This window comes from Thunnus albacares, chromosome 14 (assembly GCF_914725855.1).
Source record: "Thunnus albacares chromosome 14, fThuAlb1.1, whole genome shotgun sequence".
NCBI lineage: Eukaryota > Metazoa > Chordata > Actinopteri > Scombriformes > Scombridae > Thunnus > Thunnus albacares.
Genome location: NC_058119.1, coordinates 30,222,431 through 30,248,158, shown reverse-complemented (window position 1 = coordinate 30,248,158; position 25,728 = coordinate 30,222,431). Strand labels below are relative to the sequence as shown.

General features: G+C 41.3%; 1 protein-coding gene across 7 annotated transcripts in view; it reads left to right on the top strand.

Moving 5' to 3' along the window:
* Positions 1–25,728, top strand: part of LOC122996597 (reticulon-4-like) — a 41,271-nt gene that overhangs the window by 10,691 nt on the left and 4,852 nt on the right. For 2 of the 7 annotated variants that reach the window (XM_044372149.1, XM_044372148.1), the window contains 2 exons: positions 20,828–21,035; positions 21,930–22,068. In XM_044372149.1, coding sequence (XP_044228084.1) covers positions 20,828–21,035; positions 21,930–22,068 — 347 coding nt within the window. Of the gene's footprint in view, positions 1–631; positions 686–2,850; positions 4,723–9,716; positions 9,995–14,761; positions 14,899–20,827; positions 21,036–21,929; positions 22,069–25,728 lie in introns of those variants that run through there. The other 5 variants (XM_044372145.1, XM_044372146.1, XM_044372147.1 and 2 more) reach the window with 5 other exon arrangements.

Sequence of the window (25,728 nt, the reverse complement as noted above, 5' to 3'; positions counted from 1 at the left end):
TGTTTGGGGATTTTAAGCCATCAGCAACAGTTTGAACTCTATGGAACTGTTGATGATTTGAACAGCTGTAAACAGAGACATTATTGCCTTTAAGGAAGCCACGTAGTTGTGAGTTGACCAGTGAGTCAAGAATTTAAGAAAGACAGGACATAGACCGATAGTTGACAAGTGAGTAATCAACAAAAAACTAATTGGCAAGTATTTTGATAATCGATTAATTGTCTTGGTAATTCTTTTAAGCAAAAATGCCAAATGTTTAATCTTTTTCAAACTCGATGAGTTAATACTTTGTCATATATGGTAGTAAACTGAATATTTTGAGGTTTTGGACTGTTGATCAGACAAAACAAGACATCTGAAGAAGTTTTTTTTTACTTTTTTTCTAACAATTTGTAGACAAAACAATCAATCGAGAAAATGCTCAGCAGATTACGATAGCGAAAATAATTGTTATTTGCAGCTCTGGTCTCCGCTGTCGACTTTGGAAAAGTGTCACCTCATTATACTTTGGAAATCACAAACTCCATTAATTTGTAATGGAGAATAATACCTATCACTTCCCTGGTCTTTCTCTTCTTCTTAAACACTGACTGATTTCACTCTTTGCCGCTTTCTCTTGTTTCTTCCACAGATGTACCTTCTCCTTCTAAAGCTCAGCCTCATCCTCTGATGCAATTCCCTACAGGCAAGTTCTCTCTGCTCGCTGCGTTTCCCTGCCTCCTTCCTTTTTATTTTCTCTCTCCACTTCTTTAGTTCCCTCCCTCGTTTGTCATTCAGCCACTTAGTTTAAGTGGCAAAAACAACCCTTTGCATGTAAGAAGTAGATGTGTGTCGTGTAGCCTTTACTGTACGTAAGATGCTTGTTTTAATTTGTACATTAGACACTAGATTTGATGTTTGACATTGCTTGTGTTTGTGTTGCATTGTGACTCACATGAGAATGTTGTTGTAGACTAGACTGTCATGACCTTAAACAAGTAGTTTGTGGAGGAATAATGATTCTCCTCAGTGATTGACGGACCTGAAACAATATTGGTGTTTGTAGAATTTATTATACTTGACAATATTTTTGAAACAGTTCTTTGAGAGGAATCATTATCTACCGTCACTTAACAGATTGTGTTTGAAATTAACACTGGGCATGGTTTATTGGCGCCAGACCTGGGGAAAAAAAAATTCTAATACCACCATGCATCTGACCAGGATGGTATACTGACCACCAACCAAATGCTGGCAAATCTTGACTGTGGCAAGTAGTAGCTTCCCCAAGCACTTCAGCAGGTAACCAGCCATTTGTTGTAGTTCAGAATGAATTCACAGCCTTAGCTGTCCATTACAACAGTGACCCAATGCCAAAAGAGTTTCCTTCCCTATTTTAGGTGTGCTTGATTTGCCTTTTCAAACTCTCATAAAAAATCATATTTTTACAGTCTGAGTGATATTTCGTAATTTCAGCTATTATTGCAGTTGATTATTACATTATATTTTTGCAAAACGTGATTGCTGAGAACTGAAGATGGGGCAACAAGTAGGGTAAGCAGCACCTGGACGTCACTGGTGATATTTTTGGAAGAAAAAACATTACAATTTTTACCACTTCCTTAATCATAAACATCCATTAGATTTTGCAGAGCTACTTCAGGGCTTTCCACAGTATTTCACAGTAGAGTTGGGCCAAGACCAGCTCCACTAACATCCTTAAAGTTAATACAATAATAGTACAACACTCCAATACAGTTGATAGTTAAGCATTCTGGGTGGTTAACTTTTTGAGTTTCACCTTCAATTTAATAGTTTAGATAATGTGATGAATTGAATGATCGATTGACCAGTTAATGTTGCTGCTCTACTGGGCTCTGTTTGAGCAATGTCGTAATATCCCCACATTTCCAAATCTCAGCATTAACTTAGTGTCATAGTAAAATGTTAGCATAACTGACAGAAATACCAAATAGCCAGAACTACGAACGCCTTTTTAAAGAGTAACTCCACCTTAGAGCAGTTCTCAGCCCTGCTCTTGGGGTTCTTTTTTTAAAGGGTAAAAACTCCAGCACCATTTGTTGTATTGAGAACAAATATATTGTCAGACTGATGTGTTTTGGTTTGCAGCCTTCATCAAGGTTAAGACTTGACTCTGATGAAGGCTACAAGCCAAAATGCATCAGTCTGACCATAAAGTTGTACTTAATACCACAAATGTTGCTGAATTTTTTTACTCTTAAAGACCGCCTTCCCTTCTCCATGCCCCTGCAAGTAGGTGAAGTTTTACCTGAAAGCACCCTTGACATCCTCTCCTGATGACCCCCGGCTCTGCTTACTTTCCATCTCTTCCCGCTCTACTCTACATCTAGGCCTAACTAGCTAAATTAGGTGTGTTCACCCACTCTTGATTGGTTGAACCCATGTAATTTAGTTGTTATGGCTCCCCAGGAGCAGGACTGCTGTAGTGATTTGTGAACTGCATAGTGCACAGGGTTTGTAGTATGTTGTCGCCACTAGTCGATAGTGCTTTTAATAAACAGTGCAAATATTAGACTCAGTATTTGTTTAAAAGTTTAAAAAGTATGTTTTTCTTATCGTGTGGCCCCTTTGTCAGGCAGATGGCTATGTCATTATATTATCAGCTTGCTGGCTTTTTATACGAAACTGGTTAGTCATTTACCAAACTGTGTGTGAACTGTCTACCAGCCACAGCCAACCTTTTAGCAGCACTTGTCTGGTCTTTATCTCCTATCTTCTTAAAAATGTTTTCAGTAACGGTTCTACCCAGGTATGGTGGGCACTGTAAGGAATGGAGTATGTCTTTGATATGTGCTGTATTGCATTCTTCCTCCTCCCTTTCTACTCAAGCATTTGGGCAGAAGGGTGATTCCCCTGCTCCCATCTCTCCTCTCTCCCCTCTTCACTCCCCCGACTCTCTGGAGGAGCTCTCTCTGACCGAGAGTCCCAACCAGCCCCCTTCTTCAGGATCTGCTGGACCCCTGGGCTCCTTCTCTACTGAACCCCCCACTACTCACTCCAAGGACATGCCTTGGGAGGGTGAAGAGGGTCACTCTGGACCAGGCCGTAGTAAGAATAAGGAGGATCTTCTAGATCCATTAGCTGGTCCTTACCTGAGTTTAGGGAAAGACCCAGGGCCTCATAATCCGTGTGAAGACAGCGGAGTTTCCTTTTCACCTGAGGAGAAGCTGGTTAGCTCAGACAGGTCCTCCACTGGCCCCTCCCCTGTGACCCCCCAGATGATGGTCCCTGAGTCTCACCTTGCCTCCTCTAACCCAACAGAGCACTGGGATTCAACATTCCTATCATCTCAAGACAACCCCAAGGTCTCCATGGATTCCTTCTCCAAGGACACAGCCCCCATTAGCTCCTCCAGGTACGAGCCAGACCTGCACGGCAACCAGTCTGATGAAGATGATGACTTGATGTACGAGGTGAAGAAGAATAGTAACCCATTTGAGGGTTATTCCCCACTGGCGGACAGCGGCTACTCCCATTTTGGAGACTCCAAGTCCGACAGCAGTGCCACTAAAATGTCTGAGAGTCCAACTCCGGATCTGGTCCAATACGGGCAGTCTGGAGAATCCCAGGACAGTCCTCCATCTTTCTTAGATGACGAGAAAACATTTGAGACAGGCAAGATGGCCACTGACACGCTTATGCAGTCAGTGAGTCAATTCTCATCTGGTCTTAAAGACGATGATGAAGAGGAAGAAGAGGATTCTGCTCTGCCGCCATCACTTCCAGACATCCTGAAGTCTTCCCCGCTCAACCCTGAGAAAATCGACTCTGGCTCATCTGAGGGAAGCCCGGAGGAGCAGAGCCCCATTCTTGAGCGGAGGATGATGGAGTCGCCCAACCCTCCAATTAATCTGTCGGCTAACAACCCGTTTGCTTTTGATGCTAAAGTGTCCCTGCTGAAGGAGATGGCCGAGGAGATGGAGGTGAAAGCATCCGACAAAGGAAAAGTTGAAGATGACAAAAGCTTTGGTGCATTTGATCTTGTCAAAGAGGCAGAAGAAACCACTCCAACTAAGGTCAAAGAAGAGGAACCTGTCAAGATCGAGCAGAAAGATTGGTTTTCAAGCCACGATTCTCCCAAAATGACCGAAAAGTTTGAGCCACTTGACTTCCAGAGCAAAAAGACCCCCGCTGAGGATTCAGATTCTGAGTCGCCAACAGCAGACTCACTGTCTCCAGTCCTGGAAGCTATGGCTAAGAACCCTGCCAGCTTCCAGGTGGAAACAGAGAAGACCGACCTGAAGATGGAGGTGGAGGAGCCAGAGGTGGCTGAGGAGATCTCCGAGCATGAAGTCTCATCTGAGGAGTTCGAGTTCATTGAGAGACCTCCCAGGGGTGTTATCGATGAGTTTCTCGAGGCTCTTGATACCTCCAAGTTTGCCTCCTCCAAGGTCCCAGAGCTCTCCATGGATGATGATCTAAGCTTCGAGCAGAAGGATGTGGCTCCAGTTTCTCCCACAAAAGTCTCCCCACCCCCTGAAGTTGAAGAAGAAGCTGCAAGTCAGAGCTCCTACCGCCTCCTCACCCAGGCCTCTCCTCAGAAGAGCAAGGCAGAGCTGGAGAAGCTCGACATTCAACAGCCCCCACCCCAAGTATCCCCGCTCGTCCATTCCCCTGTCCGCAAACCAGAAGAGGCGGTCGCTAAGAAGAGTGTGGAGGGTGGAAAAGTGTTTAAGATGCCAAACGTGAACATAAAAGCAGGTAAAATAAAACAGTCCCGGCATGGAAAACCATCCCCCTACATCCTCCTCAGTTTTCACTGGCACTTCCATGTTCATCGGCATAATTTTCATCATCACTCTTTCGTTCTCCTCAGTTATTTTCTCCCAACCAACCAACCAGCAGCCAGTATTTACTTTAGATCCCACCCATCACTTTCTCCCTTGGTGTCACCTTTCCTTTCTTGCATCAACCCTTATTTTTTTTTGCATTTTCTTTGAAAATTAACCCTTGCATTTTGTGACGTCTTTTTTTAATTTGTGTGGTTCAACTTTTGCTTTTTGCTGCATTTTGTGCATTTTTGTCTCATGAGAATAACACATCCCTTCTATGTAACTAAGCCTTCATTTTTTTAAGTTCTTAAGATGCGGTAAGTAAAATGTTAGGCTTGATTTTTATTTCAGTTCTGGTGAAAACATGAAACATTTTTATTGTCCATTTTATAAAAAGTACAAATACCATTCAAGATATTAGATGCACAATGAGCTGGAATGAGAAGTCATAGGATACAGACTTGCGTTTAAGTCGTTAAGGCGTTTCTGTTTGCTGACGGAGCGTTTTTGCTCTGTGGAATTAAATTACCTCGCTGTCAGTTTAGCTTCTCTCTTCTCTGGAAATAACTCAGGATGCCAATCTGAAACCCAAGACCACCTTATAGACCCCAACACCCACCCACATATATATAAAATATATATATACATACAGAGCTACCAGCCACACCCTGTGGCTCCTGGTTTGATTTATGGTATTCAATCTCATTTTAATGGTACACAAAATTCACCGTTCAGTATGTACCTTAGTTTTGGGCTCATGATTCGGTACGTTATCAGTACAGCAGGAAAAAAAAGAAAGATAGAAAATAACAATTTGGTCCTTTCATTCTAAAAATGTTAACATACAACGATGGCGTATTGGCCGTAACTATTAGTGAAACACTTTAGTTGTGTGGAAAAAGTAAACCAGATTTCTGTTCACCTGCTGACAGCTAATTTGTGGTCGCTCAGAGTCGGTTCTGACGACGTGCTGGCTGACCACGTTGGTCGTTCTGAACGGTTTCACTCAGGTGGAGTGAATAGCCGACCGTCACAGAGAGGGGACGGGGAGAACTGATATCGTTTAAATACAAGGAAGACAGCACATATTTTAATAATAGTGTTGCACTCTGTCGGTGTCATGGGAGGGTCGTCCAGCTCGGGTCTCTCGTTTGTCAGCTTGTTAACTATTTTGACAGTAATTGTTTAGGTCACAGAGTATACCGAACAGGAAAGTCGCTTACTGAAGCAAACATCCCGTACCGAACGCTTCAGGACGAATACACGTACCGTTACTCCTCTATTAAACACTGAGGGGCTGCTGCCGTGAGATCCATAGTGGTGATCAAAGTTTCTTCACAGTTTACCGATGTTGTTCCAGGATTGCCCACAAACATATAAACACAAAATAATTAGGCCAAATAAATATAAACATAAATATAGACATACAACTTAATATGGCTCCTACAAGGCCGATGAACCAAAATGTATTTAAAAATGTTCATTTGAACTGGGTTTTATATAAGAAATTGACAGATTAAGGTTTCCTGGAATACACTGGTCCAAGCATGACATTTTGTGTTGAAGTGGTGCAGTAAATGCTGTTTAAAGACATTAAATAATTAATTGAAAAAAGATTTAGTGATTAATGAAAATAAATCCCTGAGGAAGATTCGGGTACAGTAAATACATTTGAATTCATCTTCAACTTTTTAATTTTTAGTACTTCAAAAAAAGCAGTGTGCCTTGAACTTTTTGGGGGGATTCCCTCTCTTGTGGACGTAAGTTATGATAATTAAAAAGTGACAGAAATAATCCTATTGATAACGTTAATGAGGCTGCTATCATGTCCTCTAATATCAGGGCAGCTTTCTGCACTAAATCGCACAAGCGATGATGATAAAGAATCGAGTGTTTCAACGTGAGGAAAAAAAAAAACCCCTCTCCAGATCTGTAAAACCTAGTGTTTGTGGTACGTCTTTATCGTACCCTGAGGTAATTATCTGAGCATAAAACTGCAACTGTAACGTTATTTCAGTGAAGTAAGTGGCTGTTTGATAATTTATCAGACAGATGCAGAGCTGCCTCCTGCAGGGCTTTTAGAAAGTGATGAATCGCCTCCGAGGCTCTGCTGTCTCTCTGAAGACAACACAGCTTAGTCTTCATTTTAATAGATGACTCAGTTTTATTTAAACTGATATTGATCCGTTAACACACACACACACACATAGTGTTACATACATTCAGAGCAGACAGCCACTGTGTAACTAGAGCAGCAGGACTTTGCTCTTTGGGACAAGCTGCTGAGGCTTTAACTGTGTGTGTGTGTGTGTTGGAGGGATCTCCTGTTAATTAAAGCCTCCTCCTCCTCCCTGCATTGCGACACTGGCAAGTCCACAAAGGGTTCTCCGACCCAGAAACCACTCAGCAAACATTCTTCGTTATACAACTTGAGGTGCAGCGCTGGGATGTGAACACACAGCAGCGGCTGCACCTTCAGTCTGGGAGGAGACTCGGTGGGCGGGATCAGTTTTATCTAAGAGAGAGATTTTCTTATTGTCAACAAATCTCATGTGCCGAGTCAAACCAACAGTGATCTACTCGCTCGCTCGTAGCTCGTTGCGCGAGTATTCTGGCCTCTTAACACTGCGTGACGTCCGGTGAAAATGAGATGAGAGGTTGCAAATTTAATTTCATTCTGTGGTTTGTTAGAAAATTAGCCGTTTGACTGATGCGGTCGGGGGAGGATTTCATAGAAAATTAGCTCATCAGAAATTTGATAATTCTATTTTCAAATATTATTTCATTAACACAGTTTGATAATTTCACAAGACGAGCAGCTGGAGATGAAGTCATGCAGCTTCTGCTTTAATGACTGTTATGATGAAGATGAAGAGAGGAAACACAGTCGATGAAATTCATCCAGTTATATGTAAAAGATTCAGATTTTTAAAGCCGTAGTTGTCGTCTACTGGTTTATCTAGATAACGTCTCGGGTGTGTGTGTCATTCCCACACTAGATTACATCAGCAGTGTACTCACGCTGTAGAGATCAAGGTGAAAGGTCACTGTGACAAACTTTGCACTTTCCTTTTTACATAATTACCTCTTTCGACACTGAAATCACGTTATTTTAGCCTTCGGTTTCGTAAACTGAGGCATCAGATGATAAGAGAGCCAGTAGGTCATCACAGGAGGAAACTGATATCAGGACGCCGGTCAGACCAATCCTGACAGGTCACCATACATACATACATGTATGAATTCAGACGTCTCTGTGTGTAGACCTCAGAGTCCAAAGTCATCCTCCTTCTCTGAGTCATAACTCAAATCTGAACATATACTGATAGCATTCAGCGTGACTTACACTTCCTGAGGATATTGTTACCTCTAATAACCATAAATCCACTCTGCTGAGAACATGAGTACATCCTGCTAACAGCTGATTCACAGGACTTTTAATGAAGACTGTTTGACAAAATGTAAACACATATCAGCTAATAATGGAGCTGAAGGAGAACAGCAGCCGACTGTGTCAAAGAGAGAATCAATCCAATAACACACAGAACAAGAGGGATCACAGAAAATACTGTTATTGTGCCCTCTAGTGGGAGAACTGGGTGACTGCCGCTCTGCTCATGCAAAAGCATCTGAGGATGGATTTCTGTCTGCTAGATTCTGTTTGGTGTCAAAACTGGTTTTTCTTCACTTCAAATAAACACCCAGTAATCATTAGCAACAGCTCAATAATCTGCTTTCTCTGGCAGAAAATCAAGCATTAACTGGTGTTTGTTATTCCTAAACCACCTTATTCACAACAGCGACGGCGCCTGGAAGGTTTAAACCACTTTAGCAGATTATTGAGGCAGAATTCATTTCAAATCTTTCAATGTTTTTGTGCCAATATCTTCATTTCAGTGCTGACACAAAACAAAAACGTTCTTAAAGAAATATATTTTCTACAAAACCCTGTTTTCCTTTGATAAAAGAAGTTCTCAAATGTTAAATGTTCAAACATTGTGAACAAGAACAAAACTAATGAATGTAAATTTAAATCAAAGAAGACCATGACTTGCTGTTTTTTTTGTTTTTGGGAAAGTTTGTTGGACGTTTTGAAGCTTCACCTTGGATTCACTTTCATAATCTGACATTTTATAGAATAAACAATGAAATTATTGTCCTGATTTGCACCATTTGATGCCAGCTACTCAAAACTACATTGTTTTTTTAGCCTACAAATTAAAAATATGCTGAATCAGCTGTTAGCAGCTAATGTCTTTTTTTTTTTTTCTTCTGATTTCCGAGCAGATTGATGGATGTTTAATCGTGATGGACATTAGACATAATGATATCCTCGGGAAGTGTAAGTCACATTGAGTCTAAAAATACGTGTCTGTGTGTTTAGATGTGTCTGAGTTACGACCTTGAGGAGGAATGTTGACATTAATTGCAGAGATCAGGCTCTTAAGGTCTTAAAATGAGCTGTATGTGTAGTTTAGTGGTGAATTTTTGGAAGCGGCCTGTCGTGCTTTATATATTTGTCAGGTTTATGTTTCCAGAGAGATCTGTAGTTGTTGTTTAGTTGTTGTATTACACTGAGCCTGGAAGCATCAACTGAATTAATCAGTTTTAAACAGACAGACAGAAATCATTCATCTGCTCCGTGTCACTGCTGTGTCAGCAGATCTGAGAGAGCTGGTGGGGGAGGAGGAGGAGGAGGAGGAGGGGGGGGGGGGATGACGAAGGGAAAGGAAAAGGAGGGTTGAAGCTGGAAGGAGAAAGGAGGGGAAAGTGTAAGATCAGTTTGGGAGGGGGGAGGGGGGGAGGAGAGGGAGAGCTTGCCAGGAGTGGGGAGGGAGGGAGGGAGGGAGGGGGGGGGGGGAGGCGGAGACGTTTATAGTTGCTGCGTCAGAGCGCTAGCAGCAGACAGTCAGCTGACGGTTGATTCGCTCTCTGCAGTCGTCTCCTCCAGAGGAAGCCTCGCTCAGGTTCTCCCCTCCCTCCCTCCTCTTCTTCTTCTTCTTCTTCTTCTTCCTCCTCTTCCTCTTCCTCCTCCTGCAGCCGAACACACACACACCACACACACACACACACACACACACTTACTGCCTCTGCTGGTCCCTCTCTGCCTGGAATGTGTGTTTGCTGATCGGACAGCATGGAGAACAACTCTGTGGACACAAAGGAGCGCGAGGCTGCCGCAAAGCACTGGAAAGAACAGGGTACACCTCCAGCTTTTACCTTTTTCTGTGTGTTTCTTTTGGGCTGGTTTAGACGGTTCCTCCGCTGTGAGGTGAGCAGGACGCTGACACCGCTAGCAGGGTGTTCGCTGCTGCAAGGTGCTTTAAGGAGAAACATCCTGCAAAATGCCTTTTTTTTAAATTTAAAATGACTTCTTATGCAGTCATGATGTGTATGTTTTGTCCGCTGAAATGCATGTTTTAGGTTGTTTCTCATCATATGTGGATTGATTGTTAATACACATTGCAGCACTTTCAGTCCCTCTGCTGGCTCCGTCGATTCAAACGCAGCTTGGAAACTTTCAGACGTGAGATTTAAAATATATATATATGTATATATATATATATATATATATATATATACAAGACATGTATGAATGTTGAAAATCAAGATTTAAGATGTGAACTTTTTCATGTAAGAGCTATCTTAGACTTTCTGATTGTGACTACCTCGACAGATACCGAGAGGCTCTGACAACCGAGACGCATGATTGCAGAATTTTCCGTTAAGGGTCTCGTCCTTGGGGCGACTGCAGCGGCTCCGGGCCATTTTCTGGCAGAGACGGGGGTGGGGGGGGGACCTTTGGACAGTCAGCCAGCCAGTCAGCCAGTGTGACCAAAGGTAGACAGCAGAGAGGAAGAAGTGGAGGGAGGAGGAGGAGGAGGAGGGGATGTGTGAGCCGAGTGACGTTAGCTGGCAGTTTAATGATTGGCTAGCGTGGCGGGGGATATGCTAATGAGCTGGAGGAGAGTCAGGGAGCGGAGCTGTGAGGGTTTCTGCACAGGTAACGGTGATAAACAAACATGTTCAGTGTTTTTCTAGAGTGAAACACAGATTATGTTCCTGCCACGTGTGTCGTAGAGTCGGACTGCTGGAACCGAGTATAAACTGTTCACTCAGTTTACACCTGTTGATCAGTTTTAACGTTTTCATGGTTCCAGCTTCTCACATGTTTCTTTTCCTTCTCATGAATTAAAGTAAACTGAATATTTTTGGATGTTTGTTGGACAAAACAAGAAGTTGAAGAGATGCCTTGTGCAAAAAAACCCCCAAAGATATTCAGTTTATATTGATTGATTGATTGAGAGGAACCATCATATTAAAGTAGTAAACATTCAACTCAGTCATCCTGTTCTCACCACCTGCAGAAGTTTCAGTTATTATATTCAGGTTAATAACAGTGGAAATAACTCTGGACTATTGTTGTGTTGTTTTATATAATTATTCAATACTTTGGCAGATCTGGTGTTTTTAAAATGAAATCGTCCAATAAAAATCAATCAATTTACTGTTATAGAGGACTAAATAAACCAGTTAATATTCACATTTGAGAAGCTGGAATCAGAGAATTTGGACATTTTTCTTCTTAAAAAAACTCCTCAAAACGATTAATCAATGATTAGAATAGTTGATAACTAATCATTGCAGCTCTAATTCAGTTTACTGTCATTTATGACAAAGAAAATCATTAAATTATGACGTTTGAGAAGCTGAAAGCAGCTGAAGTGAATAAAGAGTCCTGGGATGTGTAGTGTATGTAGACTGTCAGCGTCAACATATGTTATCTGTCTGCTGATCATCATGTGTCCCGTTGTTGTTTCATCATCTGAGGCCGCCGTGCGGCTGTCGCTTCACATCTCCACACCGAAGCCTTTTGTGCGCCGTGTGTGTGTGTGTGTGCGCTTCATAACAGAGTGTCAGCTCGGCTCTGTTCATCCAGCCGTCACTCAGGAGACGAGCCGGTAACGAGCGAGCCGCACGAAGCGGCGGAACGTGTTCGCTGCACGACTGAGAGAAGCTGCCGTGTCTCCTGTCAGGCTGTCAGGAGGGTTTGTGTGCGACGCTACGAGGCCGAGTCGCACTGTGACTAAGCACTATTTGGTGTGTGTGTGTGTGTGTGTGTGTGTGTGTGTGTGTGTGTGTGTGGTAGAGACTGTGTGTTTGCAATAGTAGTGAAATAACTTTATGTTGCAAGTCAGACTGCACAGAGTGTAATCCATCTGAAGAAATGAAAAACATCATCATCATCTTTTTGACCTCTTGCATGTTTATCTCGGGCAGAATGACTCACCGTCTCCCTGCTGAAGTCTAGAGCTGCAATGATCAGACAGAAAACTGATCAGCAACTATCTTCATAATTGAATAGTCATTTTTTTAAGGAAAAATGACATAATTGCTTGTTGTTGTTTCTCAAATGTGACGATTACGAGCTTTTCTGTGTCGTACATGACAGTAATCTGAATATCTGAAATGAGCATTTTTTCAGTATTTTCTGACTTTTTATAGACGAACAGTTAATTGATAATGAAAATAATGTTGAGTTGCAGCTGCAGTGAGGTCACTGAGATGCTCTGGGTGTTCAGTAGCAGATTTGCTTCATCAGCACTTGAAAGCATCACACGTTACTTCGGTGGCTTCAAGTCGTTTTCACTACTTCTGGACGTTTTAGAGACTAAATAACTAATTGATTAATTGAGAAAAATAGTTATTGAATTTGTTAGTTGCAGCCTTAATGTCATATAATTAATATACAGAGAAAAATCAGCTCTATTGAAGCCTGTCTGTGTGTTTGGACTGCAGCTCTCTCAGCTGACAGCTTCTAGTTCCTTACATGGATTTTTCATTTTTTAAAACTTCAGCAGATCTCTTGATCTGTTTCTTCCATATCAGTGGGTCGGTTTGAATCCCTGACTTTTATCTGTTCTGCTTGGCATTTCTGGAGCCTTGTTGTCCTTTTACAGCTTGGTTATGCAACGCTCCTCCTCCTCCTCCTGCTGTCATAATCCTTATTAGAAAACCCATTTCTTCATGATAAGAGACGCCCTTTCACACAGATACATGCGTCCGCAGGCCTCCGTTGAACTTTGAACGCTCTGCAGCATCGCTAAGCGTCTACACCTAAATCTAAATTCAGCTCAAATACCGGTGGAGTTGTGTGTTTAAGGTGGAGACTACTCTGAACTCACATGTTTGTCAGTATCAGTTATGTGTGGAAAGGACCATAAAGGAAGTTTTGTATTTTATTGTGCAGTCAGTCATAAAGGACACGAGAGTCTCGTCATGAATCGGTAGCAAAGTCTACAACTAGTGTACAAGAACATAAAGACGATTTCATGTAAAATACTGCTGTTTATTTATCAAACAATAACCACTAATTCTGACAGTTATTTGATTTTAAAAGTGAAAAAGTAAGTAAAGCTAAAGTTGTGTTGATGCCTGTAGACGCATTTTACATTTAGCATGTTTAGTGCGATATTCTCTAAGATACACAGGCAATTAATTGGAATTGATTAACTGTAAGTGCATCAAATTACTACTCTAATAGCAAATTACAGTTCCTTCCTTCCTGAGAGTCCTCCTGTTCATACTGACCATTAGAAGATCCCTTCATAATACACCTACACATAAGTCCCTCAATACTTCCACCTGCAGCTCAACAGGGAAACACAAAGAGGGAATTTGATGCTAAAAAGACTGTAAATGTGTCAGATATCCACTTGATATGACTAACTCAGACTGATGAAGCTGAATAGAAGCTTCACATCTACTTTTAAATGACTGTGTGGACACACTGTGGATTTTGGCCTCCATCACTTCCATTGAAAGCACATTTGAAGGATCTTTTAATATCCAGTATGAACAGGAGGAATGATTACAGACACCTGACTGCTGGTTTAAGACCCACTTGAAAAATTGTGAATCTGTCCTTTAATTTTCACTCTTCAGTTTACATCATGAAGTTAAAAGGTGTGTTGTGTTATATTTGCAAAAATTATTGCATTCAGTGGTGGAAAGTAACTAAGTACATTTACTCAAGTACTGTACTTAACTACAATATAGAGGTACTTGTACTTTACTTGAGTATTTCCATGTGATGCTACTTTCTACATTTCAGAGGGAAATATTATACTTTCTACTCCACTACATTTATTTGACAGCTTTAGTTACTTTTCAGATGAAGATTTGACACAATGGATAATATAACAAGCTTTTAAAATACAACACATTGTTAAAGATGAAACCAGTGGTTTCCAACCTTTTTGTCTTTTGACGTCTTACAAAAAGCAGTGTGTAGTCGGGGTCACATTTCACATGTCTATGAGTTAACAGCTCCACCAAATAGTGATTTTTCCCTCTAAACTTCTCACATGCTTTCATTTCAATAAATGTTCAAATGATCCAATATTTCAGCAAAAATCAAAGATTAGAGAAAAAGTCCAAAAACTGAAAACAGATTTGTGTATCAGAACTTTGTTTTTTCTTCTTTCCTCTCCCATTAATCATCTCACCACCCCTCAGATTTATCTGCTGACCCTTTGGAGGGGCCCGACCCCTAGGTTGGGAACCACTGGACTAAACTAGCTAACTGTATATAAAGTAGTGTAAACTAGCTCCACCTCCAGCAGCTACAACAGTAACATGCTGCTCTAACACTGATGCTTCACTATTAATAATCTAATGATGTCATATATAATAATATATCAGTCAGAGGGACCAAACCACTACTTTTACTGCAATACTTTAACTACATCAAGCTCATAATACTTATGTACTTTTACTGCAGTAGAGGGTCTGAGTACTTCTTCCACCTGTGAACTCGTTACACTCCTCGTGTAGTAATCAGCGTCCATCCACATTGAGAGGCGGAGCTGCGCATGTCCGCCTCTCTCTCCGCCTGTCTATCTCTATCTCTCTCTCTCTCTCTCTCTCTCTCTCTCTCTCTCTCTCTCTCTCTCTCGGCCTGTTTCTCTGTCTCTCTCCCCGCCTGTCTGTCTCTATCTCCGGCCTCTCTGTCTCTCTCTCTCTCCCCTCCTGTCTCACGTCGTCAGGCGGAGCCGCCGAGCTGCTGCTGCTTAGTGGAGGTTCAAGATGGACGCCAAACAGGGTTAGTCTGGTTATAATCTTTTGTTTACCGACTGTCTCTTGCCTCGATTACATGCCGCATTTGCGTAGCGTTATGTCATGTTTATGACCGGCTTTATGTTTGCATGAGCACCGAGAGAACGGCCGCGGTCAGCCTGGGGAGGGTGGAGGGAGGACCGGGCCGCCTGCGGAGGTCATGCCGGACGGTGTAACGGTTCCCCTGCTGGTGAGGACGCGGCTGTCAGACGGCATCCTGGGGAGGATATTTAAACACTTCGGGGTCGTGTTAAAGAGAGAGAGGAGGATGCTGGAGGTTAAAACACAGCGGGTAAAACGGGATCAGCGGCCCGTGTTTAGCTCACTGTGATGCGGTCTATTTTTAGCCAGGCTCCGGTGGAGCTAGCACGCCTGCTACCATATGTAGCCAGGCGGCCACATTTGGACCTCCTCCTCCTCCTCCTCCTCCTCCTGTCATGTTGGCTGCTCGGTCCGTGTCTTTACATGCACACAATGGCTCTAACGACCAAAAAACTACCGGCCACCGCCGCTGTCGTTAACGCCACCGTGTCGGCTAACAGAGCTAGCATCGAGTTAGCATCCTGTGCCGTCTGATAACGCAGGGACAGCTAGCTGTCAGCTAACTGCGAACGCCCACATGTCTGCTCCATAAACACGAAGCTTCCAGAAAATGAACCAGTCCTGCGGTTTCTGATTAATTCTGTGTCTAAATATCCTCCGGTTGTGTTTAAAACCAGCCGAGAGGCGTCGTCTGGTCTGGAAACTGCAGTTTGTCGTAATGAAAGCGCTGCAGCACTGACATCTATTTTTAAAACGGACAATCGTTAAGATAAGTCGAATATAATAGACTGTAGTTAAATGTAGTATGTACTTTGTGGGGCAGTTGTGGCCTAAAGGTTGGAGAACTGAGCTCAATCCCCGGACCGGCAGGATAAATCTGGGTGGGGAAAGTGTAAAGGCAGCCTCATTACCGCCGCTGACGTGCCCTTGAGCAAGGCCTCTAACTCCAACCGCTTCACTGGAGCTGCAGCTGGTCAGACTGTGGATGTGTGTAACTGTGTGCATGTGATCAGGGTGTTCCTCAAAAGAGAGGCTTCCTCTCAGTGAATAAATTAAAGTTAAAAATAAATAGCTTCAGATGGACGTTTAACTGTGCAGAAAGGTTTCCAAGCAACAGAGGAGCTGATTATACTGTTCAGTCTCACATGTAAATTTATCATTAATGTCTGATGTTTAAACATTATAAATTATAATTCTCATGTATTACAGTTGGCTTTAGTGTTGCATATTAATGGTATCCAGCCAATCATCCATTGTTTTCTGCTGCTTATCTGCGTCCAGGTGGTGATTTATGAGTAATTAGTTATATTATTGGGAATGATTGTTATAAATATATGCCAGGACTTAATGACAAACGTGAAATAAATTTAAATAAACCAACATTATTTCAGATTGCACTTGGTAAATGATTCTAGGTCTTATCATCATTAATGGTTTTTATTGATACATTTCATACTTTGACCATTAAAATGCTATTAAAATATCTTTAAAAGTCTTAAACTTACCTTAGTGAAGCCTGCACAAACCCTGGATGTTGGAAAATCAAGAGAGATTAAAATATCCCAGATGCTAAGGTGACGTCTTCAAAATGTCTTGTTTTGTCCGACTACCAATCGCAAACTCAAAGATATTCAGTTCACTATCATATAGAGCCGCAATGATTAGTTGATTGATAGAGAATTAATAGGTAATCATTTTGATAATTGATTGATGTCATTTTTTGAGAGTAAAATGCCAAAAGTTTAGCAAGTTTCAGCTTCTCAAATGTGATGATTTGATGCTTTTCTTTGTCATACGTGATAGTAAACGACATATTTTGGGGACTTTTGTATTGTTGGTCAGACAAAACAAGACATTTATAGACTTTGATGAATTATAATGACACTTTTACACTATTTTTGTAGACAAAACAATTAATTGAGAATCAATAACAGAAATAATCGTTAGTTGCAGCCTTACTATGTGATGAAGAAAAGCAGAAAATCTTCACATTTGATTTGCAGAAATCAGCAAATAGTTTGCATTGAAAATTGAAACAATTAAACAATTAAATTAAAATTTCAGCTCATGTTTCTCTCTGCATTGTAACTTGATTATTTCTAGTTTTTTTTCTTTTTTTACTGTCAGACTAAATATGTAGTTAAAGACACTTTGAGCTCTTAGAAGTTGTGACTGGAATTTATAATTTCGACCTTTTAATAACCTGATCAATCAATCAATAATGAAAATAGTATTTGTTACTAAAGATGCACTAATATGAAAGATGGAAAAGCAACAAATCACATTTGAGAAACTGAAAACAGAGAATGTTCTGCAGTTTTGAGCGATAATTACTTAAATAATCATTTCAGTGAGTGTTTATAGTTGAACAGATGAAGCAGTCGGTTGGTTTTATCTGCTTGGAAACAGCAACTTGTTGCAGTAAATCTGATTTGAGGTTTTCAGCCTCATAAGCTCATTTTATTGCCTGTTAAGCCGTTTTAACAAATATTTTAGTCGGCTGCCAAATGTTTTGTGGCCGGTCAGTCAGTCGGTCTGCGGCGTTGAGCGGCGTGAACACATCACCAGCAGCACCTGTCTTTGTGTCTCTGAGCAGGAGAACATCAGCTCGGTTTGCATTTGAATGCTGCTTTGCTTATCAGAAAACACTTAATCTGTAGATGTATGCGAGACCTTTTGACACTTCAGCTCATCGTCTGGTTCTTCCAGCAAAGTTGCACCTCTAGAACTGATTTAACTGTTAACATATTATACAAAACACTGAATGTGCTCCGGCCCACCATTTTAAAGTGAATTGTTGAATTATCCAGGCCTGTAGTATTAGCCGTGTGGCTGCTGATAAGAGAGGCAGAAACATTAAACTGTCAGATTCCAGCGTGCACTTCGACATGATGCGCTTGTCAGTTCAGTCAGAAAGTACAGCATGTATCAGCTGTGAGCGACGTCAGCGCTGCAGCGGCCTGCAGGACACCCAGGACTCTCCTTCACTTCTAATATTGTCCACTGACCTGCCTGGAATTCCCTGGTGAAATATAAGCGTGCTCGGGTCCGTGCTCAGGTCACGAAGCTCAGCTGTCCCCCCCAGGGGAGAGTCCGACCCCCCACCCATCATTTCACCACCCGAATATCTGTGTCCTCAGAGAGGGGAAAAGCTCCCCGCAGCACCCAGCACAGAGCTGCAACTAACCGTTGTTTTCATTCATGATTTAATCTGTCCATTGATTGATTGTTTTCTTGATTAATTGATTAGTTTTTTTACTCAGAAAATGTCAGAAAATGTTGAAAAATGTCAGTCACTGTTTGTGAAAACCCAAGATGACGTCCTCAAATATCTTTTTTGTCCACAAAACAAAGAGATTCAGTTTACTGTCATAGAATCAGAGAATTTGGACTTTTTTGTTCCTTTAAAAAATGACTCAAAACAATTCATCAGTTAACAGAATAGTTGGCAACTAATCGATTAATTGACTGATCATTGCAGCTGTTGATCCAGGGAACCTCTAATATAGAGCTGCAACAACAGAAAATTAATCTGCAGCGTTTTTGATAATTGAATAATTGTTTTATGTCGTTTTTTTTTAAAGCAAACATGCCAAAAAATGTTGGTTTCAGCTTCTCAACTGAAATTCATGAAGCTTGTCTTTGTCTTGACATGACAGTAAACTGAATATCATTTGGTTTTGGACTGTCGGTCGGATCAGTTTGCACCATTTTACGGACCAAATGATTTATCGATTAATCAGAAAAATAAGTTGTAGCCCTACTCTGAGATGTCATCATGGTAAACAACGGCTTGAATAGTGGCGGTTGCTCGTGACTCGGCTCAACACGAGAACCCCGTTCATACTGAAAACAGCACATGATGATGATCCGTCCTCTACTGCAGCTGTCGAAACTCTGAACTCAAAATTTTTTGTCAGTTAAAAGTTGCTGGACATTTGATTGGTGTGCGCCATAGAAACACAGATTATATGCAGTTTGTTGGGATCCATTTTGTTCATTATGAAAACTTGGCAAAAAGACAGAGAGTTGGACTTCGGAGCAAATGAGTTCCATTGTTTCTCCAGAGGAGTCTGAATCAAACCACGACTTTAAATCTCAACACTGAGCTGTGTTGTTCCATAACATCATCATTAAGATGTTTTTTTTGGGGGGGGGGCTCATTAAGTGGAGCTGGTGTTGCTTTACTTGAAGGTCATCGTTGTGGCGTCGGGGGGTAAAAAGTAGAAGAAAGTCCAGAAGGTACAGAGATGAGGAAGATCGGTGAGTCAGAAGCTGCAGTGAGTTTCCTCCTGCAGGGTTTTTTTTTGGACTCATCTGAACGTAAAGAGAGTCTGATATATAACGTGTGACCTCTGACCCCAGCACAGCTAAAGATGCTCCACCTCCAGAGGATCACACGCTCCAACCATGTGACGGTTGGAGAAGTGAAGCAGAAAATTTGACTCTAGTTTCAGCTGCCAGTAGAGTCAGAAACTGTCTGAAATAGATTTTCCCTGTAGAGATATTAACTCAACACTGATTGATTTTGTGAGACTCTTACATTTCTAGTTTGGACCCAAAACTAATTGATCCCCTGATTTTATCTCGACTCTGAATCAGTGCGTCTCCCACATGTCACATGACAATCTCATTATTTTCTGAGCTCATTGTGCACATTAGCTGACAAGAGATGTAAAATAAACAGATTTTGTGTTTAAGGCTCATGTTAGGCACAAAGTCTGGTCATGCAAAGTTTCCCTAAAGTGTCTATAATCAATATCTTTTAAAGTAATTGTCTGATCTGTCAGTGTGTAATGTGTCGGTCGTGACTCGTAGTGATGAACCTACAGAGACTCTGCAGCTCCTCTCGGCTTTACGGAGCTTTATAGTGAGTTTCAGCTCATTGTTTATCTGTCCGGCTGCAACTTTACTGTTCTGGTTCACTCTCAGCGTCTCATAGCGTCGTTTTCAGAGAAAAAGCTGTAAAAGTCACTGTACACTACCTGCTCAGCACCAAACAGACACAGTTAGCTGTAGACTAGCTGGTCAACATAGTGGAGCATTTAGCAGCTAAAGAGCCAGATATTTCCCTCAGGAGTTGGTAGAGAGTAAAAACAGAGCTAAAAGAAAGTGAATATTGGACTTACATTCACCAGGTGGACAGAAACACGACTCCACATGAATGATAATGTTGCTCCGTAACTGCTGGATGTGAAGTAGGCAGCTATTTGCTAACATGTTAGCCACAGCTACTTTTTAAGCAGGTAATGTGAGAGAAGTTATGTTGACAGACTATTTTGCAGCAAAAAAGTGGACAAAAAACATAAATATAAGCAGCTTTAACCAGATTGAAACTATAAAGGACCAAAAATAGAACCCTGAGGAACCCCACAAGTAATTATTGACATTATCAATGTGAGGTTCATGTTGCTCTGTAACTGCTGGATGTGGAAACAAGCAACTGTTTGCTAACAAGTTCAACATATCAACTTAAAAGATGATCATATGTCAGTGTTGTGGTCACTGCTTGTTTCTGCTGAAAACTAGTGGATAAAACAATCAGTTAATGCAGGTTTAATTGATTATTGGGCGTGTTAATTGTTGTACACAGCAAGTATTTTAAACAACTTGTGAGGCCAAAATCGCAGCACAATCCAACTAAATTAGCTATTTGAACTATTAATCAAATAAATATAATTTAAATTCTTCATTTAAATATGTGTCTTTTTTTAGCTGTTAAATTAAAGGTCAGACAAGTTCAACACATGAAATACAGTAAATAATGCTGCTGAACGTCCAGGCTTCATTTGGAAAAAAACAAACTCAGTCCCCTCTGTTGTCTGGATGATTGACACTAACCGTTCTTCGTCGTCCTCCTCTTCCTCCTGCAGTGGTGGATCTCCTCTACTGGCGTGATGTGAAGACCACAGGCGTGGTGTTCGGCGCCATCCTGCTGCTGCTCCTCTCCCTCACGGTGTGCAGCATCGTGAGCGTCTGCTCCTACATCGGCCTGGCTCTGCTGTCAGTCACCATCTGCTTCAGGATATACAAAGGCATCCTGCAGGCCATCCAGAAGTCAGATGAGGGACACCCATTCAAGTGAGTACCAGACAGACGAGACTAAATAAGCTTTCAGGGTCACGAAGGTCAAAAAATATCGACTTCATTTCTGAGAAGTCTGCATGTTTCACGTTTGAGGCATTTGACTGATAAAGACTCTAAAGTAATAATAATGTGTATTAATAGTAACACATTTTGGAATAAAGCACATTTTAAGGTATTCAGACACTTTTTTTATATAACAGACTAGAATCTAATCTAGAACAAGTAAAACCAGAGTAGTGTTGGATATAAAATCAAACATTAAAAGTGAGTTTTTATTTGATTTGCATCCCTGCATGTCTGGTTTCATGGAAAATGAACCCAGCCAATCACAGAATGATCAATGACCTGATTAATCTTGGAGCTGGAGGCAGTGTGACCTGGCTGCTGATGTGATGGATGTATGTTGGACCCCAGATTAGATATTTTGTATTTTGATGGTTTTAAACAACTTTAAGCTTCAGTCTTTTTATTATTTATGTTTTTATGAACACGTGAGGAACTATAAGTGGATCTTTTTATTAAAGTTTTCTGTTTATAACTGAGCCTTTCTTCTTCCACGTCTTGTTGTTTTGTTTGATCGTTCATCCTCCTTCCTGGCTGTGCGACAAAACCTTCTTACTGTGTTCGACCTCGCAGCGCTTTACAGACCAATTAGCTCAGATTAACACACTGTAAGCCGGGGAAAGTGAGCTCAGAGTCAGTCACATTACAAGCTGATTTCTACAGATTTTCCAGGTTTTAAACTTCAATAAGAAGAGAGAAAAGAAGCTGAATTTCCTCGTTCTTATTACGAGGAAACGTCAGAGCTCGAAGTCAGATTTGTACACTTTGAATCCTCGTCTGTGCATCTATTCGTCTCATCCTCGGCTCCTCTGTTGTCCCTCTCAGGCAGTACCTGGACCAGGAGGTGGCGCTGTCCGAGGACATGGTCCACAAGTACAGCGACATGGTTCTGGCCAGACTCAACAAGAGCATCGGTGAACTGAGGCGCCTGTTCCTGGTCGAGGACCTGGTCGACTCCATCAAGGTGAGAACGACTGCGGTTCACACTAACTGGACCCAGAAATGATCATTAATATTAACGAGGTAAAAGAGCCTGAAGAGAAAACGAGTTAAAGCCACATGTTCAATAGTCTTTAAGTGATATTCTCCCATTTAAACTGTTGCCAAATGAATAAAAAACAATATGCAGTTAGAATTTAACTAGCTTCACACTGTGATATTTGTAGTAAAGTGGGGTAAAAATACAGAATTTTGAAGCCCATCCAATAACTTTTATTAAAACCACAGCTGGCGAGAAATTAAAAGACAAACTGGTTATTTTGGGTCCTGAAAGAAGTTCAGTGTTAATGAAAAAGTTTTAACCAGACAGAAACTGCAGATTCAGCCCTGATTCACTTTAAAATGTTATAAACTATAGTAAGTTTTGGGAGTATATATTTTACATGTTGTGGCTAAAATTTTAATCTGAGGCTGCCGTGAAATAAAACTGAACAGACGGATCATGTCGTCCATGTAACGCTGCCTTTCTCTTCCTGAGAGTACAAGACAACCTACCAGAGTGTTTAAGTCACACTTCACATTTTAATCTGCACAAACAAAGTACTGCAGACAGAACGGCAGCCTTACTCGTTGTTACACGGTGTAGTTTTAATATGAAAAAAAATTATGTCCTGCCAAAAATCCAATAGATTTCTGGCATTTCAGCAGCCAGATTGTTGATCGATCAGGTGATTAATCGGGCGTAGTGACCTCAAACTGTACGTCAAACAACAATCGATCTGACAGACATTCAGCCTGATTCTATATTGACCAGTTCAGGGTTCAAACTGGGCTCAAAGGACGGTTCACAGTTTATCCAGTGTGTCTTAAACCAGCAGTGAAAGAGGTTTTCCTCGCTGTAATCATTCCTCCTGTTCATACTGGATATTAAAAGATCCTTCAAATGTGCTTTCAATGGAAGTGATGGAGGCGCAAAATCCACAGTGTGTCCACACAGTCATTTAAAAGTCTGTGTGAAGCTTCTATTCAGCTTCAGCAGTCTGAGTTAGTCATATCAAGTGGATATCTGACACATTTACAGTAGGCTTTGGCAATATCTGCTTTTACATTTTACATAAAACGGAGCTGCTGGTGATAGAAGTCAGTGTAGCATGTATGACACTGTCTAGCCTACAATGCTGTGTGTCTAATATGCAATTAGCCTACTTAGACGAGTCTTTCTGGGTTTACATACTTATGGCCCATAGAATAATGATTAGATGGGACAGAAGCGTCATTCTTCCATAGCTTCTTGCTGGAGGACCGGCAGACACATCAGCGGGCTGAACGGAGGTGATGTGCGGACGGTGCTGGCAGACTTTGCATAAAATCATCTGGCTAATAAACTGCTTTTATAGCTGGAAGAAGTCATCTCAAGATAAAGTCATATGTGGCCATATTTTCATGGTTCCACACCACTCGCGGTTGCCATCTTTGTTCCACCAGCAGAGACGGACCTCTGGTGGCGCGCGCTGTGCACTGCAACACATCGCCTCAATACTGCAACTCCGAATCAGTTAAATAGAAAGAAAAGCGTCTGTATTTTTAAGCATCAAATTTTCCTCTTTGTGTTTCCTCAGACAGTGTTTCCCTGTTGAGCTGCAGGTGGAAGTATAGTAACAAAAACTTTGGCACAAAAAAGACTGAAAGATATCTACTTGATTTGACTCATTTGGACGCTGAAGCTTCATATTAGCTTCAGATAAACTTTTAAATACATTTTGCACAGAAGGAGGACTGTGGATTTTGTTTTGAGACTTAGTCCTTTTAATCTGTCCACTATCTGTCCAGCTTTAGGGGTAGGGTTATGGGTAGGGTTAAGGTTAGGGTTATGGGTAGGGTTAAGGTTAGGGTTATGGGTGGGGTCAGGGTTAAGGTTAGGGTTATGGGTTAAGGTTAGGGTTATGGTTAAGGTTATGGGTTAAGGTTAGGGTTATGGGTGGGGTTAGGGTTATGGGTTAAGGTTATGGGTTAAGGTTAGGGTTATGGGTGGGGTTAGGGTTAAGGTTAGGGTTATGGGTAGGGTTATAGGTTAGGGTTATGGGTGGGGTTAGGGTTAAGGTTAGGGTTATGGGTGGGGTTAGGGTTATGGGTAGGGTTAAGGTTAGGGTTATGGGTAGGGTTATGGGTTAAGGTTAGGGTTATGGGTAGGGGTACGGTTAGGGTTATGGGTTAAGGTTAGGGTTATGGGTGGGGTTAGGGTTAAGGTTATGGGTAGGGTTATGGTTAGGGTTATGGGTTAGGGTTAAGGTTAGGGTTATGGGTGGGGTTAGGGACTTTGTTTTTTAGATATGTGAGATTTAGGAGTGATGTGTTAAAGTGTTTTACCACCATCAACACCAGACAAGGAGTTTGTGGTGGAACAACACCTTACATAGACTCTTAATGTTGGGTTTTAACCTTGACTCGGTGCATTAAGGAGACGTAAAGGTTCTGTCCTTTCAGTCAGTGGTTTTGTGTTAATCAGCAGCTCCTGCAGCGGGTTAATATGTGCGTAGATCAGTGTTGGTAACAGATGACAGACATTCAGAGCGCTGCAGCTGTCGGAGGGCTGTCGTCACCTCGCTGCAGCTCCCGCCCTCCATCCTGCAGTCCAAATACAGAGCTGCACGCTGAAGAAACTCCCTTAGAGGGTAAAAACCAGTCCGATTTTCTTTTAATCCCATCAGGAGGAAGTTTGAGCCTCAGGAATGTTTTAAAATTCCCTCAGATGATTACAAGCGCGTGTGTCTGGATGTATTATGGGGATATTCTAGTTTTCCTCTCATTAACTTTGGTGAATATTTACAACCCAGCAGGTCGTTAAAGTGTCACACATATTCAATCAGCCTCCAGTCAGAAATCTAAACCGCTGTTTGTGTCGGGACTCTTTTCTCTGCTCGCTGTTTTCATCATCAACACGTCACTTTATATTCCAGCACCGTGAGGATTCATATTACAACAGCTTCAGGGTCAAAGAATCAGCCACCAATAACAAACAAATCTGAAGTAGTGAAGTGGAATTTTAGTGTTGATTGTGTCGTGTTTTTACCATTTATGACCGTTTTCAGACTAGAAACAGGCTGCAGAATCACCTTTTTAATGAAAATAACTGTTATTGTCATAGTTTTGTTCGTCTTTTATATTGTGAATAATAATTGTACTTATGCTGATGTGAAAGCAGCATCACAGGAAACCTCACTAATCGATTTACTGCTTAAAAATCAATGATTCAGTTACTAGAACATGTATCACTAACTATTTGGATAAATGGTTGAAGCAACATTCACTGGTTCCAGTTACTTAAATGGTTTATATCATTTAAACTGAATATCTTAAGATTTTGGACAATTGTTCAGACAAAACAAAAACATTTGACGTCATCTTTGAATTGTTTTCTGATGGATCGATTCATCGGGGGAAAAAAAACAGATTCATCAATATTTTAATTAATAAACATGAGTTGCTCCAGATAATTTGTTCTTGAAATGATCAGCTCAACAGGTTGTAATAAAACCTGATTCTTCCTTTTAAAGGACAAAAGAAACGTGAATTATGACAGTTTGAAGACGCTAATAAGAAACATTGATCCATCGTTCTGATCATATATATATCAGAACGATATCATATATATCATATATATATCATATATATATATATATATATA